We start from the raw sequence: 21,930 nt of genomic DNA, 5'->3' as shown, positions 1-21,930 counted from the left end.
CCTTTCAGTGTTATGTTCTCCCTTCTTCGGTTGGGTTTCCTTCGATAAAGCGCCGGGATACTCCGTGAAGTGGCCGTGCGCTATAGAAGTATAAAAATAACATAACATAACAAGGTGAAAGCCAGGCATCCCGTCGCGGGGGGCCGTACTGGAGATTAAGCAAGCTTAATGCCCAGAGTTGCAGAGTGTGAACCCATGATTAGGTCAGGCACCGAAGCAAGAATTATCGAGTCCATGGACATTTGAGCTCAAGACCCTGCCGCGTCGGGAATTGAACCCTGGTACCGGGTCTGACCTCTGCTTCAGGGTCTGCCTGCTCTAACCAGTGAGCCACACTTCTGCCCTCACACACTCTGAAGGATGTCATGCTTCATCATTGGGCTGTTGCTCCTCGTCGGGACGGCACTGCATTGCCATACGGGTCCCCCGAAGTGTCACATTTTCGGAGATCTTTTATATAAAGCCGTAAGGGTATCGTGAAGTTGAAAAATGACTGGAGGGGTGCTTAGATAATTTATTAAGGAAAAGAGTCTCTCTGTCATTAGTACAAACCAATAAGGAGGTGCTTCTGTGTGGGATGTAATGGTCCTCTGTAGTTATGTTTTTGACACACCCCTGGTGGGTATGTTTCTTAATTCGACATGCTTCGCGAAATTTAACGGTCTCAGGAAGAGATTCCATGTGCTTCTTCAGGACCAGAAAGGCGTGTAGTGATAGATAGATCAAATGTGTGGCCTATAGTGATTAATCCAGTCCCGCTTAGAAGGATAAGGAAGTAGTATTCCAATGAGAATCCGCTGTGGGTCCCTCAAGAAAGTTCCTCGTGGGAAAAGCGGCCTGTACAACTACCCGACCTCACGCCGTCTCCGCATGGCATCCTTCAGGGTGCGTGAGAGCATCAAGAACTAGGACACACTGTGCCCAACAAAGACAGTAGTAGAACAACAATAGCTTTCTGTCTTTCCTTCTCTCTGATAGGAACAGTGACTCTCATTGGTTAAAGAGTACTTCTCTGGAGCACGAGTCACTGGACCTTTATGTAGCTCCCTTTGTCCCACCCTCTTTTTGATTTAACAACATCTAACCTTCATCCTGACTTTGTAGCACCAAAATATTTGCAATTGACACTGTATGAGCATCTCAAGCACAATCTAAATAAACTCTTGGATTAAATACTATACTTTGTGAGCTGCCTACCTGCCATGGTGGTTTTAGAGTTTTGAATGTGTTTTAAATTTTCATAACTTGCATATTCCTGACATCAAGAGGCTCAATGAAGAACACATTAAAGTGATTCAGATTATATCATTAGGACAACCAGACTCTCCCTTCATTTAATTGTTTCTTCTCACTCTTTTTAAAAAACATTTTTAAGCTATTGTGAAGTCATCTCATTGCTTTTTGAACATGTATGCCCTCTTTCCATTTGGGAAAGGAATACTGCATCAGTAGTCTCATACCAAATTACCAATATGTTTAGTACCAAGGAGTGGAAAACCATGGTTTTCAGAGCGGGACACGGTGCAGCACTTCGGAAATGGAGAATTACGATGGGAGTTGGTGTTACTACAGCAGGGGCCAGATGTACGACCCGAGTCGCAAATTGTGTCATTTTGCGATTCGCAATTTGCGACTCACAAATTGAAATTTACAACAGTGTCTCAGACATTGGCTGCTATTCCTAATAGGGTCACAAATTGCCTACCTCATTGATATTCATGAGGCAGGTGCAACTTGCGACCCCATTGGGAATGGCTAGCACTCTCAGGGATGGGGGCCTGCTGGGGTAAGCAGACCACCATGTCGGTGACTGCTTTTTAGGTCTCGGCTAGCGTAGGCTGTGCACATGGCAGTCTCGCTGGCGAGATTTTATGTTTTCAGCGTTATTTCACTAGTGAGGTTAAGCCCCACCCCTCTTTTCCATTGGCTGGCATAACTATTCATGCTAAACGGTGGCCAGCCATTGGAAAAGAGGTAATAGTGACGTACTCTTTTGAAGCCTTGGACTGGCTTCCTTGACTTACATGTGTGGTAAAACGTTTGTTATCTTCTTTATGGGGCGAAACAGATGGCCCGATATAGAAGATAATACACCTTTTGCGTCAGCAGCAAGTCAGGCTGAGGCCGTCCAAGTGGGACGGCTCCTCCCAGGCTCAAACGCTGCCTCCCTCTCGTGCGCAGTGTTATCTCGCTACTTCGCAGGTCTCTCTGCCCTTTCCCCACGCTGTGGCTCCCAGGGGACAGTGGCTTTTTTACCAGTGGCATTATACACAGTTCGTTTTTATTGCCCTGTATTTTCCCCCGGTTTCCGTGGTGGCCGGTAGCCCCGTGCTTTAAGATTACCTGCAGTGGCCCAGGGTTGCGGAAGAGACCCTAGTGCACCTTAGCTGTGTTTCCCTTCCCGCTGGGCTCTTACCTCGCAGCTCCAGCACGGAGATCCAGGGGGTCTCCCTTGGCGGTATCCTGGGCTGTCCCGGAGCCTACGTAGCTCCTCAGTCTTTTTGCCTTCACACCCGGTCCACGTTCTTGCAGCTGCCCGCTTCTAGGGTCGGATCGGTCTCTGGGGATTCTTTCTTCAGTTGCCGTGGGTGATGTGTACGGCTGAATGACTTTACCCGCACCGCTAGGTCACGGGCTTCCTCTGAGGTTTGTTTCTTACTTATTTGTTCCTCTTCATTCCGGTTTATGGAGCCTCTCACTTTACGGTGCAGATCACTCAGCTGGTCGCTGGCGTTACGTGCTTATGAGTGCTGCTTCGCATAGTCTTTGTCTGCCATTTTAGTTGTGCGTTCTCCGCAAACCTTCCGTCGTCCGTTTCCTCCCTTTTCACGCCACACGTGCAGTTGTATGTGAGCCTACAAGCTCCTGGCGATATATGCTTTCCTTCGCCCCCGATATTCTTTCAGTAGGCTGGCATTTGGGGCAGGATGTTGCTGTTTTTGGCTCTAGGCAACAAGCAAGTATGGCCATCTTGTGTTTTTAGGGGGGGGGAGGCCGCAGGTGCCTTGAAGCTCAACAAGGCTGACAGCACTGATATATATATATATGACTGGGAGATTTAGGCAATCAGATACAATTGTTAAGTTTTAAACCATTTAAAATCACGACGTTCGCACTAGAGTGCACTGTGTGATTCAGGAATGCTCTGTAAGATTATCACGGAAGGCACTGGGTGTGTTGACTAACTAGGGTTACGTAGATTTGTAGTCTGAACATTTGAATCAGTAGATATGGCACTTCCCTATAACAAATGTAAATTAATGACTGTTTAAAAAACCATTGACAAACTTAAGAGTTCGGACTATTGTAAAGTCGTAACTCGGAAGATTTTAGCAAACGTCACCAGCGCTCAAAGAACAGGTACAGCAAACCCAGCAGCGGTGCAAGCTTCCCACTCTCCGAAAAGGTGTGGCAGATGGAAGTGGAGTAAGCTTGCTTTACGTGCAGATAGGCCCAGCAGAGGTAGACCTAGTGCAAACATCAGTTGCAACCACAACAGGCTAGCTGTTGGACGGACAACAGCACTACAAATGTACCTCATCCACAAAGCAAGCTTCCCTCGTGGCTTAAGGAACTGTCTCCATGCAGGTCATGCAGACAGCAGAGATGTTGTCACCTGGCTCCAGTGGTGAAAGTTCTGTTTTTAACACCCTCTTCCAACCCCACCACATTTCTTGTCCTCCGCGAGGAGCTAATCTATGAGTGATTCATGTGAGCTGGGCGAGGTGCCGAGTTGTTTGGATTTAGAGGCCAGTCAGAATTCTGCAGTAGACAGTCAGGGACTCATTTTATCCACAAACCGAGTGGGTGCCAAATTTCTTTTCCCCCAGGGCACTATCCTGGGAAAGGCCGATTCTGACTAGGCAGGGCTGAAATAGGAGGGTCTGCTGGAGGCCAGTACAACTGCAGTTACATTTGTTAGGTCCGGAGGTAGAGTTTTGGGTGCGAGGGGCAATGAGGTTGGTTGTGGGTAGGGGGAGTGAGGGGCTGAGGGCAGGGTTGAGGTGCATTGGCAGGGCTGGGTAATTGCCCCAGTGATGGAAAAGATAGGGCAGGCCAGTATTGAGGCAGGTTGTGAGTGAGCGGAGAGGGTGGGATGGTGGCGTTGGGAGGGCTGGTGTGGGGTTCTGTTGTTCAGCACCTGCCACTACTTATTGTTCCCATCTTCAGAACAAGCATTAAAAATGCAATAGGTCTCGCCTTTTATTAAGTTAAAGCCATTTCTTTGCTATACAATACCATTAGCAAAGCAAATGGCTTTAACTTAATCCTATTGCATTTTCAATGCTTGTTAAATAAAGCAGTGGTTTTTGTTATGCAGTCTAATGAATAGGGGGTGCATTTAAAAAAAAATGAAAGTTTACAGTTTCATTTTTTAAGAGTAGGCAATCATCCGTGGAACCACTGCCTGCTCTTAAAATATATTTAAAATGCCAGGCACAGAGGGAAAGGGGTGGTAAACTGAGAGTGTTTTGCGCCCCAAATTGCAGCTGCAGAATAATCTTGTATTGAAGTGGTGTTGCTATTAGGAAGGGACGCCCTTGGCACGCCCCTTCCTAATAGCGAGACGCAAATCCTATTTTGAGAGTCGGTAATAGGTTACCAACTCGCAAAATAGGATTTGTAAATAGGACAGACCTATTTTGTTGTCACAAACCGGCTGATTTCCCGTTTGCTACAGCAAAAAACAGTCTTACCTCTGGCCCCAGATTCCTTTGGTAACTCCCCATTCTTAGGTGGTTTCCAATATCGGATGAGAGAGAAATTTTCCCTAATTTTTTGAAATCCCAATTTGGCTGAATCGGGAAGAGCGGATCACTCACGCAAGACATAAGCTAGTGACGTAGAGTAGATGTGTGTCCAGCTCTAGGTACAGTCACATCCCATGATTGACGGTAAACTGTTGATCGCCTTCGCCTAAGGAATATATTACTCGTCATATGTCTTTTTGAATAGCACTGTAATTAACTCAGGAGCTGTACTCACAAACTGCAGAGGTGGCACTACAGGTCAGTAAATCAGAACACTAGGACTTTGATGAATGCTCTGAAGTGATATTCTTAGTCTCACACATTGAAACAGGAAAGAGTGTCCTAGTTTGCAAGCATGCAGCGTGAGGGGCTTGCTCCCTGGATGTCTGTTTTTTAACTTGGGATATTTCTACCAGGTTTGGGGACTGAAAAAAGGAGGCTTACCAATGGATAGAGGGAAACTACACAAGAATCAATATGTGCTGAGAGCTAGAATAGGACAATTGATGGCTGACCCTGCTCTCATGCTTGGAGAGAACAAATAAAACATTTCAAAAATGTGTTATTCCTAGAGGGACTGGTTCACAAAAAAAGAAGGCAGAAATCTTCATGAGCCCTTTTACAACTTCGCATGGGCAGAGATTTACAACTTTTTGGAATTCACAAAAGATTTACAGGTAATGCCCAGGAACCTGATACAGTCTACGATTTCAAACTTAAATGTGTGAATTCCATTTTCTCATCTTGAAATAGACACACATAATAGTTTTTTAATGAGAAAAATAAGTGATGCAAGTGGAAATGCGCGGGCAACTTTTATTTCTCTCCGTGGGGAAATGTTTCTTTTTTCCCATGAAGATATTTCTTCTCCTACCTTCATACCATTTTTTTTGGCTTTTCCTTTCCCCTTGTGAAAATGGATGGGATATACTGTTACCCATTGTCGGAGGGAATATTCAACCTTTTGTAGAGTAGTCAGGGGTTAGGGACTAGCTTCTGATTACCCACAAATGTATAGGTTTATGCTTGTTCAGAAACTCTGAGAGCATTTCAGCCTAATAACATCCACTTCCTGCCTTCTCCCTACGGATCTTATAGATTTACATACACACACACAATCTAAAATCAATTTCTTAGGGCAAAAGCATAATTGGTGAGTTAGAAAAGTGGTTTTGTAGCCCCAAAACATGCTTTTGGCACCAGTTGGGCTTCAATATATCAGTGCCATTAAATAGACGAATCATGTGGTGCAATTATGCCCAGTGTGCTTTTGTTGTTGACTGGTGAAATGATGGAATCGAAGGAAGCAGAGAGAGGCCTCAGCCACTCACAGCCTGCAGCAATGGGCAGTTCGTCCCTCTGATATTTTAGGAAATGCCATAAGCTCCATGCATTGCATGCATTTCTCCCGGAGTCAGCTATTAAAACACTGGCTAGTTCCTTAGTGTTGTCAACCTTAGACTACTGTAATGGTTTATTTCTCAATACCCAGGCCAGAGTTACAAGGAAATTACAGTCAATACAGAATGCTGCAGCACGTCTGCTCTCCGGCAAAACCAAATATGAGCCCATATCAAAAATCATAAAGGAATACCATTGGCTGACGATCCGGAACAGAATACACTTCAAATCCTTATGTATAGTCTATAAGGCACTTAATAATCAAGGACCTCATTTTCTTAAAGATCAACTTCAACCTTACAAACCTAGCAGATTGCTTCGCTCTGACACCCTCAATCAACTAGTCATTCCACGTTCCAAAAAAGTGTCTTGGGGGCGATCGACGCTTTTTAGTGGCAGCTCCCAAATTGTGGAATACTCTTCCCCAAAACATTAGGCTGAGTCCTTCCCTTTTGCAGTTCCGTAAACTTTTAAAGACGTGGCTGTTTGAACAATAATTCCCAACCACTCCTCTCTGCTCCCATTCACAAGTAAGTGTATTTCCCAGCGCCGAGACACCTGCGGGTATTTGTTGCGCTCTAGAAATGTCAACAACAAAAAAAAAATTATAATAAATAATAATAATAATAATTGCACCCGCTGCTGGCTGGTCCGCCACAGTAGGTTCCATTAGCATCTGCTCATTCGGCCTTGCGCTCTCTCTCCTCTGCTCCCATTTGCACCCTTCACCATTTGCTAGTGGCCCACACTCTAGCCCACTTCATTACCTTTAGTGTGGTCAAATAATCTTTTCAAAGGAAAGACTATGTCTGAGACACTACCTCTTCTGAAGCTTTCAGGTAATTAATTGTTGTTCATAGTTCATCAGTCTTGGTGGCTTAAAGTTATTTGATAAAATACCTTTATTGTGCGAATGTTGCACTTTGCAAAGACCAATTAATCTCACATAAATTATCAAAGAGTGCAGACGAGCGTATTGCACGATTCCAGGGTAATGCAGGGTTATAGGGTAAAACATGCGTAAAACTCACCAATGGCCACCAGCGCATCTTTAAAGTCTCCTTTCATCTCCTTCTTGATGGTGTGCTCTACATCGTGGTTGGTCAGTTTAATGAATTCCTGGAAGACTAGACGAAAGAGAAAAGAAGAAGAAAGTATAAGGAGAGGCCCATAATCTTCTCACCCTTAAGAAAGAAGGATCAATAGCAAATAAAAAGAAAGGTAAGTCTTTCATTTCTGATCTTGAGAAGGACTGTCCAGAAGTACCAATACTACGTATCCTGGACTCAGCCTTCCAACCTATGCAGGGTCTGTAATCCACCCAGATATTATGAACATAGGTTTGCAGTAGGCCTCAGTGAAACTTTAATTATGCCGGAGTAATCAGAGTGATTTGGGTAATTTTGCCTTACTCTTTAGTCACAAAATTACAGAAAATTATGCGATTATGCCCGTTTGTAAGGTATAAAGAGTAATCTGCCACTGAAATCCTACAGCAGAGGCACAGAAACAACAAACTTAGCGAGTGTGAATGGCTGCTGACTGTTGCTGTTCATGTTCTGTGGCATTTATTTTCTTACTACAAAATGCATCCTTGGGGCCATTTTGGGCACAAGTGTGAATTTTCTGTTATTTTGCCAAATTATACTACAGCAAATTACGTGAGTTATACCCACCCCTAGTTTCCAGGCTTTTGGCTACAAACACATATTTCCCACTTACGGATCCTGAAGGTCTCACTTTACACTGGTGTGACAACTCATGGCTGCTTAAAGTTCAGTTGGAGTTTGAATTAGGCTACAAATACCAAATAAATATGGCGAATATGGATCGCCTAGGAATGTATTAAGTACATCCGATAACTTCAATGGCTGCAATGCAATCTCCTACATATGAAGGCAGATGTAATCAGTGGAAGAACTCAGTCAGCAGAAGACAGTCGCCCTCAGTCTCAAATCACAGTCAACTTTTCAGAAACAGGGTTCGTGAGTTGGAGGAAGCTTCACCGTATACAATTTTTGCAGATAGTTTCCAACTTATTATAGAGCCGATTAATTCACAAGTGTAGATAACTGCACTCAGTATTACATTATGTCGAAAATGTGCTACACCAAAGCAACAGAAACCCGTTGGCTGTGACCCAACAGTAGCCCTCAAAGACCGATCATGGTGTGGAAGACACGGGGCCATATTATCAAGAAAGGGCAATACATTATCGCCGCTTTTATAGGCAGGAAACTGCCGCTAAAGCGGCGATAATGGGCTCGATAATATGCCCTTGTGAATTCCCATAGAAGCCCAGGCTAATACCAGAACCTGGGCTTCTATGGGAATTCACAAGGGCATATTATCAAGCCCATTATCGCCACTTTCGCAGCAGTTTCCTGCCGATAAAAGCGGTGATAATGTATCACTCTTTCTTGATAATATGCCCACAGTGTTTACAAATTTTGAGGCTTCCTGACCTGAGTTACCCTGGAAATAGGTCACCCAATATACCCTATGGAATCAACTGGAAAATAAATCACAAAACATTTATAGGATTTAGATGGAAACAATTGTATTTGTAAACTGTTTTATGTACCATGTAGTTAGCGAATGTCTAAAAAGTGTTGCTCATAAGAATGAAAGTCTAATGGAAAATTCGTCATCATTATGAGATTTACCCTGGTATTTTAATGACTTTGCAAATGTTTGTTCATTATCAATTTTATCTGATCGTAAGACCACTGGTTGTAACAGACAATTAGAAGGTTCAAGTGTGCACAATATGGGAACATATACCCTACAAGACTTGCATTCTAATATCTCAGAAAGGAAAATCTACTGGGCAGGGTATCTCCATCTGTGTGGAGCTTGACACAGAACGCACCTTTGGTTTAAATGCTTACCTCTCCTGAGATGGGGGTAGCTCCGTGTGCAGAGAATGGACATAAACCGGGTTTCCATGGAACTGGAGTCGCTGTCTCCACCAGCATCTGAGATCTCCTGTCCTCACCAAGGGCAAGAAATGAAGGGACAGGGAAAGGTGACATTTGGGTAGGAAGGGGATGGTCAAGAAAGGTGGAAGGAAAGAAGGCCAGAATAGAAGGGTGGGATCAAAAGTGGGTCAGAAAGATAGAGGAACAAAATAATATGATGGGATGGGTTGAGGTATAAAGAGAGAGACACAAAGTGAGAAGGAAAAGAACAGAGAATGGGAATGAAAGAATTAGTGAAGACGGGTCCAGGGATGCAAGAAAAAATCAGGTTAATACTCACCACAGTAGAAAACTATCTCAAAACCCATAGATGGAATAAGTAAATGTAGACACTCACCAGGATATCAGCAATGACCTGACAGCAGGTAGAGAGAAGGAGAGAGAGAGGGAGGAGCTCATGAATGAGAGAACCTCAATGGGAGAAATATAATTTTTCAGATACAGAGAGAGTGACGAAGGCCACGAGGAAGCTCATGTGCAAGGGTGACTTATCCACACAAGCACAAACTCCACACAACCCTGGATTCATTGTATGACTATACACCAGATCAAATTATGCAGACAGTTAGGCAGGGTACTTAAGGGAGAAGAAAAAGAGGACAGTGAGAGACAGAAGGCAGAGAGAGGGGACACTTTACAAAACCATTATTATATTTATTTGGGCTGCCCAGAGCAAAATATGCATATTTTCATATTTGCTCGTGCAAATATTGTCTTTGCAATATTGCACTACATTGGGCGAGTGATACCTCAGCCTGCCTAGGGTATTTAAGGCAGGGAAGAATATGGTGAACTGTAAGTGAGGCCAGAAAGCAATACCATGAGGTTGTTTATCTTTATCTCTCTTTTTCTCTCTCCTCTGCAACACATGGTTTAAATGTATTTCTCTTTTCTTTCCTTTGATTCCCTTTCCTCTGTTTCACTGGTTGTTACTCTCTCCTAGCTTTTGCGTCTCCCATATTTTTCTTGCTCACTCTATCTCATATCTGCCCTTCTTCCCCATCTTTAGTGCCCTTCATTCTTTTCGTAGTTGTGACCTCTCATTCTCTCTTTCACGCTGTCTCTAAATCGGTTTCTGCCTGGCCTCCTGGCAGAAGCTCCCAAATCGGAAAATGCTCTGCCTGAAGCAATACATTTACATGCAAAACCTATTCAAACTAAAATGAGCATGGGTGGTATATACCAACAACTTGTTTACCATGCCTCCCATTTTCAGTATTTAAATCCAGAGCCATAGCAGGGCAACAAACAGTTTCAGCGAAAATGCAATGTATTGCTTAGAGTTCATGATAATTTGGATTGTGTCTCTTAATTTTTAGTTCACGGCTGTGTTTTTCTTTCCAGACCACTCCATTCCTTTCTCAAATTTTCTCCTCTAGCACAGAGTTGGTAATCAAGTTTGTGTTTTACTTCTCTCTCAGTTCATCCATTTCCCTTTAAGTGCAATAACTCAGCATATATATATCCATGTTTGTCTCTATCAATCTCTCAACACTCTAGCTCCCGGTAGCACTGGAGTAGTATACTGGAGGGTAGTGAGAGTGCTCATCAGATGGCTGGCACATCTCTCTCACTTCCTTTCCCTCATATGTCGGTTCTCCTCAGAGAACCATAAAGGAGAGTTCAGGAGCCTGTTGAGGTCTCCAACTAATGTTCCAAAAGCTAGGAGGCCTGCTGAATGGTGTGATTCACAGAACTTTTTATTTGCACACATGGAAGCAGGATCTGCAGATATTTAAGGTCTCAAGAGAGCAATAAAACTGAGAAAATTGATTATGTGGATATATCTTCCACAGTCGTAAGGAAAAGGTGAGTATAAAAGCGTTCAATGGCATGGTATGTTGATTTGTATAGTGCACTGATCACCTGTGTGGGTATTCAGGCACTTGGGCAGGTGTGTAGGTATTTGGTTGCCTTGCTTTTTTATTGAAGAGCAAAGTCTTCAGCTTCTTGCAGAATTCAAGAAGTGAGGAGGCCTGATGTGTTGAGGGAGGTCGTTTCATGTTTTGAGTACTGTGTAAGTCTGGGCAGTGAACTCCGCTCCACTCGCGGAGTTTGCAGAGTTTTCCACACTACGCATTATGTGGCGCTCGCGGAGTTCCAAAAAACTCTGCTTCGCTATGCGGAGCGGAGTTTTTCCCCTCCCCTCGCTCGCATTCATCAATTTCAAGTTGGCGAGCAAGGAAAATCCACCTCCTGATGAGATTTTTCCTTGTTTGTGATTGTCAACATCAATTTGGTGAGCGTAAGCGTGGAAAATCAACATCCCAGCGAGATTTCTCTACGCGGGCGGTCAGAGTTCTCATTCCAAGTGGTCGCGTATGCTCGCAACCGTGTAGAGAAACCGTCCGATCGCGTTGAGAAAGAAGCAGTTTGAGTAAAAATTTACTCGAGCGGCAGAAAGGAAGCAGCGCCCTCTTGCGCTGTGCATGGTGCAGTTTGCGATGATTTTCAGTGCTGACAAGCACCCGGCACTGAAAATCACGATGAGCAGCATTGATCTAACGAACTCCGCCGCTTGCGGAGCTCTGCGTAGCATGGAGGAGGTTTTTTTTGCACTTCGCGGAGGTCCACATAGCAGAACTCTGAGAACTCCGCCCAGGCTTAGTACTGTGTAGAAGAAAGAGCAACCTCCTGCTTTTCTTTTGCAGATGCGGGGAGTGTGTGTGAGTGAGGCAGATCATAGGTGTCTAGTGGGCTGGTGAATGTGCACACACTTTTTTAGGTATTGTGGTCCTGTGTTGTATGTGTGTGTGAGGAGTTTGAATTAGCTGTACTTGTGAATGGGGAGTCAGTGAAGGTTCTTGAGGTTGAGTATGTGTGTTGAGGTGGCATTCTGGATAGTCTGGTTCTGTGTAGGAGTTGTTTGGAGATTCCAGCATATAGGGTGTTGCCATTGTCCAGCCTGGTAGTGATGAGTGCTTGCGTAGTGGTCCATCTGGTCTTCTGTGGAAACCATTTGAAAATCGTTTGTGGAATGCGTAGAGTGTGAAAGCAGGAGGTGCTTACTAGGCATGGGCAAATTTTGTGAATTCGCAATTCGTGAATTTTGCGAATTTGCAAATTCGCAATCCGCAAAATCTGCGAATTTGCGAATTCGTGGATTTTGCGGATTGTGTGGGGAATGGCCGGTTGGGAAAACGGTGCACATCGCTAGTGTGAGGGGCAGGGCCAAACGGGCGAGGCTTATATGTGAGTTCACATGCCTCTTGTGTGCATAAAAGGACAGGCACGGATCAGAGAAGCTCGTGGTCACAGGAACTGCACAGGGATGGAGCTCGTGGAAGTCAATTATGCAAAGGCCTCCATCAAGCATCATAGCAAATTTTCGATGATAGATAGGGGGAGAGCGCACACCTATCCAGCCTCGACAAAACACACATTTTTTGGGGGGCTGATTAACTTTGCCATCACACCAAAGAGCGCCGGGGTCCCTCGAGTGAGCTGTCCATCAAGTGGGTAAAGGGCGCGAAGACGGGGCACACACCACTAGTGTGTGGGGAGGGGACAAACGGACGGGGCTTATATGTGAGTTCACTCTTGTGTGTATAAAGGGACTGGCACGGATCAGAGAAGCTCGTGGTCACAGGAACTGCACAGGGATGGAGCTCGAGGAAGTCAATTATGCAAAGGCCTCCATCAAGCATCATAGTGAATTTTCGGCGATAGATATGGGGAGAGCGCACACCTACCCAGCCTCGACAAAACACACATTTTTGGGGGGCTGATTAACTTTGCCATCACACCAAAGAGCGCCGGGGTCCCTCGAGTGAGCTGTCCATCAAGTGGGTAAAGGGCGCGAAGACGGTGCACACACCACTAGTGTGTGGGGAGGGGCCAAACGGACAGGGCTTATATGCGAGTTCACATGCCTCTTGTGTGTATAAAAGGACAGGCACGGATCAGAGGAGCTCGTGGTCACAGGAACTGCACAGGGATTGAGCTAGTGAAAGTCAATTATGCAAAGGCCCCCATCAAGCATCATAGCTAATTTTCGACGATAGATATGGGGAGAACCCACACCTACCCAGCCTCGACAAAACACACATTTTTGGGGGGCTGATTAACTTTGCCATCACACCAAAGAGCGCCGGGGTCCCTTGAGTGAGCTGTCCATCAAGTGGGTAAAGGGCGCGAAGACGGTGCACACACCACTAGTGTGTGGGGAAGGGCCAAACGGACAGGGCTTATATGCGAGTTCACATGCCTCTTGTGTGTATAAAAGGACAGGCAAGGATCAGAGGAGCTCGTGGTCACAGGAACTCAAGAGCTCGAGCGCCTGCTTTATTTTATCTATTAGTCCTTCCTGATGAAGCTTATTTAGTAACTATTTTAGGATGCCGCTAGCAGCTTGCCGGCGCCATCCTAAAATAGTTAAAAGTTCAACAGGTTTGAACTTTTGCCCCCGAAATCTGCCGCTCGCGGATCTCGTGGATTTTCAGTAAATTAGCTGGAGTTCGCGGATCGCGAATTTACTGAAAATCTGCGAAATCCGCGAGCGGAACGGATTTTCCGCTCACCCTACGGGGCAGATTTATGAGGCCCTTGCGCCACGTTTACGCCGCTGTTGCGTCACGCAAGGCGGCGTAAACGTGGCGCATCCCTACGAACGATTTACAACGTGACGTATCTAGGCAGATGCGTCACGTTGTAAAGCCCTGCGCCGCTTGTGGGCGTTCCGGCGCAGGGTGGGCGTTCCGGGGCAGGAGCGCCTCGCAAAAGTGGCTGAGTGAAATCTATGAGATTTCACTCAGTCACTTTTAAGCCAATGCTGCGTCAAAAGCCTGCGCCTGCTTGAAGCAGGCGTAGGTCTTGACGCAGCATTGTTAAAATGGGGCACCCCCGAGCCTTGCTGGAGCTGCGTCGCGCTTGCGACGCAACTCCAGCAATGCGCCACATTTCCGGCATAGATGCGTCACGCATCTGTGCCGTTTTTGCACCATGGTGCGCCGCATTATAAATGCGGCGCACCATGGCTGGCGGAGCTGTGGCGCACTGTGGCGCATGTTAACTGGCGCATCCCTGGGGATGCGCCACTTAACATAAATCTGCCCCTTAGTGCTTACTGCGATGACTTGAGCGTTCATGTTGAGCTTGTCATCTAGGATTATCCCTAAATTTCTTGTGTGGCCTCTGGGTGCTGGTCTTAACCCCAATGGCCACCAGGTGGAATTCCATGAGGAGGTCTTGTTGTCACAGTCCAGTACTTCCATCTTGTCGGAGGTGAGCGTCAAGCAGTTGATTTGCTTCCAGTCTGCTACCATGGTCCTGCAGTTCTTGAAGTTGGTTCTGGTGTTGGTTGTCTTCTCCATCAGGCTGAGGAAGAGTTGGGTGTCATTGGGGTAGGAGATGATGGCGATATCTTGTGATCAGATGATGTTAGTGAGAGGTGTCATGTATATGTTGAAGATGGTGGGGCTGAGGAACGATCCCCATAGGACTCCGTAGGTCAGGTTCTTGGAATGGTAGTCTAACTCTTTGGGTTATTGCAGTGAGAAAGGAGCAGACCCATTTGAGTGTAAACCCTTGTGTGGCAGTCTTGTGGAGTCTTCTGATGAGGGTGCTTTAGAAGACTGTGTTGAAGGACAAGGGGAGGTCGAGCAGGATGCGGTCCACTTTTTCTCCTCAGTCCAAGATGGTTCGAATGTCATTGGTGCCCGCAATGAGTGCTGTTTCAATGCTGTGGTTCTTTCTGAATCCTGATTGGGTGTTGTCTAGAAGCTGGTGCAGCTCGAGGTTGGGTATGAGTTGCTTGCTGATGGCCTTCTCAATCACTTTGGCTGGATAGGGCAGCAGGGAGGTGGGAGGGCTTCTAGAGTGGGGGTTGGTTTCAGCAAGATTCCATTAATCTGGAAAGGTGGCATATGTAATAGACGTGTTGATGATCTAGGTTAGGGTGGGCTGATTGGTGATTTTCCCAGGTTGTAGCTGTGGTGAAGGTAAGGGTCCGTCGGGGCCCCTGAGTTGAAAGGCCGCATGCTAGCCACTGGGCTGTTTCTGCTGAGGATTGTCCATTCAGTCAGGTGGCCATCTTGGTTAGTGGTGGGTAGGTCGGCGATGGGTCGGGTTGATGTGCGAAGTTGCTGTAGATGTCTGCAATTTTGCGGTGGAAGAAGTTAGATTGGTTGTTGCAGAGTTATTGGGAGTTAGTGAGGGTGGCTGAGGTCGAGCTTAAGTTCTTGATGATCGAGCAAATCTCCTTGCATATATTGGTGCTTCCTTTGATGCAGCCCACTAGCATTTCTTTCTTGGTGTCTGTTATTTTCTGGGGATAGCATCTGAGTGCATCTTGTAGGTGCAGAGGATCAAGGGGAGTTACATTCTTATGTCGGGAATACCCACAAGTTGGACATCTGCGGTCATTTTCAAACTTACTTTTCTTTTATAGGATTTCCCACCCTAAATATACATCTAAAAAGGGGTTTTGTAAGTGTGTACGGCGAGTGGGAATCATTCTAAAGATCCACACATTTCCTTCTGCGTAGTTGGTGTGTGTATAGTTGCAAAGAGTTATACTCACAATCTATGATAATTAACAATAAATCGATTGTGAAGTTCTCTGCATGAAGATTTTCAAATGTAAAGTGGCCCATTTGAGCCCATTTAAGTTTTGTAAGGAAAATTATCACCAACTTTATTCGAAATTTGTAAGGAAGATGATTTTAATGTTAACTCACAAGAAAACGCCACATTTATTTTCAGCTCCAGGTAGCACTTATAAAAACTGGGGCTTAATGTAGCAAAGGTGGGACCATCCCTGCACAAAGAAATATGAAATATGGAACAAAATTCCTTTATCAGTTAGGACTGCCCCAGTCCTGTTCCAATATAAGAAAGAGGTGAAGACACACTGCTTTAAGCACACTACCTCAGAATGAAGTAACAGATTCATGCTGTTACAACCTAACTACATATCCAATCACTTGTTGGCTGCATCTTTGCCTTTGACCCTGTAAAGCAATCCACGGCCTTCTGCATAGGTTCACCCTACACAAATAATACATACATACACACCCAAAGGTGGGCCAGCATTCATGATCTACATGAGACTTTTAAGTTCAGAAACAATTTGAAATATATTCATGTTCGCACGCACAATTCCCCATACATTAACCCAGTAGATTCTTCAAGCCATAAGAATAGAAATAGGCACAATATCCTGGATGATTCATAGGCAGTTGGCTGCAATCAGATTTTGGAAGAGACTGGAAGACCCTGAAAGCCAAAAAGTAGCACACTGGTGTTGAAAAGAAATTCTGAAAAGTGAGCTAAAATGGGCAAAGGCCAGTAGAGAAAAATTGATGGGAATTTGTAAAGCATTGAAGATTGAGGTAGACCAGGAATCATACCAAGTCCTAAGTACCAAAGGTGAGCTGAAGCAAAGGGGGAAAGAAGTTTCCAAACGGTGTGATTTAGAATATTTAGCAAAGAAAAAATCAGTAGCGCATATGTTAAAGGCTTGGTCTAATGAAGATTGGTTCCCCTACCTAGACATTTTACCTAACCGTGGGTTCAGGCAAGAGATCCTGAGGCTACGGATCGGGATTAACCCATGGTTAGTAAACAGAGACCTTAAAACAAAAATGTTAGACCACCAAGGTCTCTGTAGGTGTGAGTTGGGAACCAAAGGAGACCTGCCACATATCTTGCTTGACTGTTTGTTACTATTAGAGCAGATAAAAATGTGGCTGCGTCCTGTGTTTTTAAAGTATGATATAAAAACAAGGATGCAGGCAGCTAGCCTTTTATTTGAAATCCATTCCATTGATATTGCAATTGCCCTGGGGAAATTCATAAAGGAGGCCCTGAGTGTATTGAGAAGCCAGGAATAATTTGTAGTACTGCAGGAAACTCTAGGCCAAATGAAATTGCTTGTAGGGTAATGAAAACGAATAGGCTTTTATATGTAAATATAGGTTTTAAGAAATGTAAGTTTTAGTGGTATTTTAGAATTTTGAAAATGGTGTGTAGATTCTTTTTAACAGATTATCTTTTAAAAAAGGTGTTATGAATTCACTGTGCAAACTCCTTCCTGTATTATGCTCGTTGCATTGTTTAAAGACTATGGTCATAATAAACATACATTTGACTTGACTTGACAGTAGATTCTTCAACTACTGACAATATGTAGCTGGCTGTTAAAAATCTAAGTTTTACAGCATGACACGGAGGCTAACATTATGCAAATATGGAAATGTCAGATGCAAATAGAATTTCAGGCATACGTCTGGAGATTTTTGTGAATCACAAAAAGTTAGCAAATTTAAGAAAATCAGAGGTAAGCTCAGCATCTCGTAGATGTTCTCATTTTTTAAGAGATTTTCAAATGTGTTTATCTGACATCACACCAAGAATAAACGACTGAAAGAGTGTTTGTTTTATTTTCAACATTTTATCCTTGGATTCAACCCGTTGAGTAGATATTCTCCGAAAAAAACATATATTTGGGGTTTTAGACATGCCACCAAATTCAAAAACGACCTTACAAAGCGCATTCGGAAGTCTATTTGATCGACAGTATCCTAGCTGGCTTAACCAAATAAAACAATATTATAAAAAAACAATAAAATGTGGACTTGCTTAAATGTAGTGCTTAATACCAACATTTAGCCAATTTGTGAATATCCTCAGTGTTTATTACAGTGTGAAAAAGTGGTTACCCAATGTCATTAAGGAAGGAGGTGAGAAGTGGACATGGTGTTTCCTAGTATCGCACTCACTATCTTGACACAACCTCACCCTGGCCTGTCCCCCTTCGTGTCTACGAAACTGAGCCATACTTGAAGGAGGAATCTTCCTTCATTGTTGCTGCTAAAACATGGATACCTTTAATTTAATTGACCACAGCAAATGTCTATAAAGTGTGAATATTTTAGGAATGTAACTTTATTTTCTGTGGATGAAAGAAAACCGCAAGTTTCAGTTTGGTTATTTACCGTTCCTCTTGGATTGATCACTAGTTCTAACTGGAGACATTGTGGGACACTGCGGAAGCTTCTGTCCTGGCTGGAGGTCATGTCCCCAGTGGAATAATTGAATTTTCCACCACAGTACTGGAGCATGAAGGAGGGAATGGCTGCTCCATGTATAGATTCTAAAGACTTTTGGGCCTCTAGGCACAGTTGTTCTATTAGAATGCCTTATTTGTCAAGAATAGTCTATTGTGGGTGCCCATGCATCCCTTGAGATCGGGTTCAGCCTCCTCCCCACTTGTTTGATAAAATAGACAAATTGGGGTTAGGATGCTTTCACCCCCTATTTTAACATTAAAATATAACGTCTACTTAGATCAAGCAGAACATGGGCACTTGTATATAGCAGTAATATATAATTAATATATACATTAAGGCAGAAGAGTTCCTTGTTGCATGCTTCTTTTCTTATTTTATTTTTCAAAGTGTAACAGCCAATACGGGTTTCACCGCCTAAGGCGCACAGGCCTAGGAATTTTTCGAGGGCCCATAGATGGCTTCTTATTTCTGAATCAGAGTGTGATCAAAAATCAAGAAGTTGATTTGATACAGACAGCATTATGAGCCGCATAAACAACAGGGGCTGTATTACAGATGACTGCGCTAGCTTTAATTGTCGCTGTGCGCCCGAGTAGGTCTGTGTTTATGTGCGTTTGCGTCTGTACGCTAATACAATATGCGCACAGACGCACACGCACATAAACACAGAGGGGCAGATTTACAAGCCCTGTACACCACATTTGCGCTGCGGCATGCTGCGGGTATTTACAACGTGACGGATCTAGGGAGATGCGTCACGCTGTAAAGCCTTGCACCACATGTAGGCGTTCCGGAGCAGGAACGCCTCCTAAAAATGGCTGAGTGAAATCTACAAGATTTCACTTAGTCACTTTTACGGCCATGCTGCGTCAAAACCCTGCGCAGGCGTAAGGATTGACGCAGCATGTTAGGCATAGGGGAACCCCGAGCCTTGCTGGAGCTACGTCGCACTTGCGACGCAACTCCAGCAATGCGTCACCTTTATGGCAGCAGATGCGTCACGCATCTGTCTATTCTTGCCCCATGGTTCGCCGCATTGTAAATGTGGCGCATGCATGGTGGCGCAAGAGGTGTCTGCTGTGACGCAAAATAACTGGCGCATTTCTGCTGATATGCAGGGATGCACCAGTTATTGTAAATCTGCCCCAGAGTTCAAAGTCTGCTCCAACATTACGGCGGCATTACAAACTGTTCCTCTGTATTGCCATCGGGCGCATACTCGGGCGCGCAGCGAAAATGAGCGCTGGCTCAATCATCTGTAATACGGCCCCAGATGCTCAGACCAAACCCCCCCCCCCCCCCCCCCCCCCCACCCTGGACCATTGAACATGTGACTTATTAACAGACTGGTTTGACAGGGCACTATGTATTCATGAAGTCTACAGAAAAAAGAACTCCTGGCCCTGCTTTTGATCACACTCTGATTACGGAATACAAAATCATCTAGGTGGCTTGAAACAAATCCCAGACCTGTGTGCCGTAGGGGCAGAAACCATGTGTTAGCTGCTACTCTTTGCACAATGTACTAAGAATAAAATAATACAACGCAACAAGCAACTCTGCTGCTGCGATTTATGATATAGTACTGCCGTATGCAATTGTCAGGGACCTGGGGCCTCATTTATGACTTTTTGCCGTAGGGAAGCGCAGCATGCCTTCCTGCTGCACTTCCCTACGGCAAAAGAAAAGGGCAGAAATGCGTCGTATCTATAAGATACGGCGCATTCCTGTCCTTTTCCCCTGCGCCGGCGCACAATGGGATGCCTGCGCCAGCGCAGGCACCCTTGCACAATGGTGCAAGGGAGCCTGCGTTGCGGGGAAGATTATTTTTGTACAGGAAGGGAAACCTTTCTGTACAAAAATAATCATAAGAGGCTTTTCCTCTTTCTATGTGCGCTGCAGAATGCAGCACACATAGAAAAAGGAAATACGAGGAGAAATAAAGACATTTCTCCCTATTGCGCCTCCCTTATGCCTCCCCTGGGGAGGCGTAAGCTTTTGGCACTGCTTCAGAGTTACGATTTCTCGTAAATCTGGGGCAGTGTCAAAAGGTCATGGATGTTGCTGGGAACGCCCCCAGCAACACCCATTGCACGCCCCTTTAACGCAGAACACTGCGTTAAAGGGACTGATATTTATCAGGCAGCAGTACGCCGCAAGAACTGGCGTACTGCTGCCTGATAAATACCACGCAGGCTTCTGCGCCACGGAACTTCATGAAAAGTGAAGTTCTGATGGCGCAAGGGGCCTCATAAATGAGGCCCCATGTTCTTTTTGATGTACATAGACAAGATAATATAATTCGAAATAAGAGCTGCAAAAGCATCCTTTCCCCCAATTTGACTATGTTCTAGCCCTGGGCGGAGTTGGCGGAGTGGGGCTTCGCGGAGAAACTACGCCCACCTCCGCACTCCGCGTAGCCCCACTCCGCAAACACCACTGGCCGCCAGCCCCGCCACCCGCCTCCCTCCCGCCCTCCCTAAATACTTTAAATTAAAGTGGACAAATAATTTAAAATGCACTTGCCTTGCCCGCCGCTGCCCGCCGCGTCCCCGGGGCTCGCTATCTTCCGTCTTCCGTCTTCTTTATTAATGCGCATGCGCGGGCGGCCGCGCATGCGCATTTCTCACGAGAAAATGCGCATGCGCGGCCGCCCGCGCATGTGTATTAATAAAGAAGCCGGAAGACAGCGAGCGCCGGGGACGCGGCGGGCAGCGGCGGGCAAGGTAAGTGCATTTTAAATTATTTGTCCCCTTTAATTTAAAGTATTTAGGGAGGGCGGGAGGGAGGCGGGTGGCGGCCAGCTACGCTCCGTCTGCGGATCGTGCGTAGTGCCGCCTGGCTACGCCCGCTCCGCAAAATGCGGAGTAGGCGGCACTACGCACACTCCGTGCACGGAGCGTAGCTGGCCGCCCACCCCTACTATGTACTGTACTGGAGTGCTAGGTATGGTGAAATCTTAGACAATCCTCTCAATGGCTCATAACAGGATATCTATAGACGCCTTAGTTAGATATGCTTTTTGTCAAGTTGAAAGAACGTTTGGATTTGGGTGGGGTAAGGGTGACTTCGGTGATGTCTAGTCTTTGGTCAAATCTGCAGAGCACATTTTTCTGTGGTGAATGCAGATTTATTGGTGGATGCATATTTTGGAATTCTTGTGCAAATGTCAGAAGCTACAAAAGAAAATGAAAATGTGGATAGATCTTGAACGTCCAGGTAAAAAGGTTGAAGTAGTATGTGAAAGAAAGTCAGAACAACTTGCTTTCTAAATATGCAAGAATGTTGAGATTAAAGAAGTGCAGCAGTTGTCATTTCATGCACTTTGCTCATTTATTTTTCCATTACATTAAATAAGTGACATTTACACTCTTGTTCCTTTAAGAACATTTTCTTTAGCAATTTACTTTTCTGGCTAGGTAAGTTTGAATATTTTCCAGCAGATTTTGACATACTTCTACAAAAAATCTATATTATTTCTAGCCATATCGTGCCTCAATGATCTTTGGAGGAAGTGTACTACATCTTATGGTAAAGACCCTGGGTCAAAATTGGGAGTCTTCATTGGAGGAATGAAACTTCAGCCGGAAATGAGTGCTTTTCATCATCTTCTCACAACCACTGATCCATGAAGAGGGCAGAGGTTAGAGGTGCCTCTGATGGCAGAGCCAGTGCTGGCTTCCTTATTGGACATACCTTTTGTTGTCAGTAATGACTTTAGTGGGGCTGCCCAATGAAGAGCAGTTCCTTCTTCTGTATTGTTATTGGTGGCTATTCTGTCAAGGG

General features: G+C 45.0%; 1 protein-coding gene across 4 annotated transcripts in view; it reads right to left on the bottom strand.

Moving 5' to 3' along the window:
- Positions 1–21,930, bottom strand: part of ANXA6 (annexin A6) — a 184,281-nt gene that overhangs the window by 9,367 nt on the left and 152,984 nt on the right. For 2 of the 4 annotated variants that reach the window (XM_086931283.1, XM_086931282.1), the window contains exons 21-23: positions 9,471–9,488; positions 9,044–9,140; positions 7,184–7,279 (exon numbers count right to left, since the gene is read on the bottom strand). In XM_086931283.1, coding sequence (XP_086787409.1) covers positions 7,184–7,279; positions 9,044–9,140; positions 9,471–9,488 — 211 coding nt within the window. The remainder of the gene's footprint in view (positions 1–7,183; positions 7,280–9,043; positions 9,141–9,470; positions 9,489–21,930) is intronic. The other 2 variants (XM_086931285.1, XM_086931284.1) reach the window with 1 other exon arrangement.

The sequence above is a fragment of the Lissotriton vulgaris genome, chromosome 7 (genome assembly GCF_964263255.1).
Source record: "Lissotriton vulgaris chromosome 7, aLisVul1.2, whole genome shotgun sequence".
In the NCBI taxonomy this organism is placed as follows: Eukaryota; Metazoa; Chordata; class Amphibia; order Caudata; family Salamandridae; genus Lissotriton; species Lissotriton vulgaris.
Note: the sequence above shows the minus strand (reverse complement) of the source record. Positions and strands in the feature narration are given on the sequence as shown.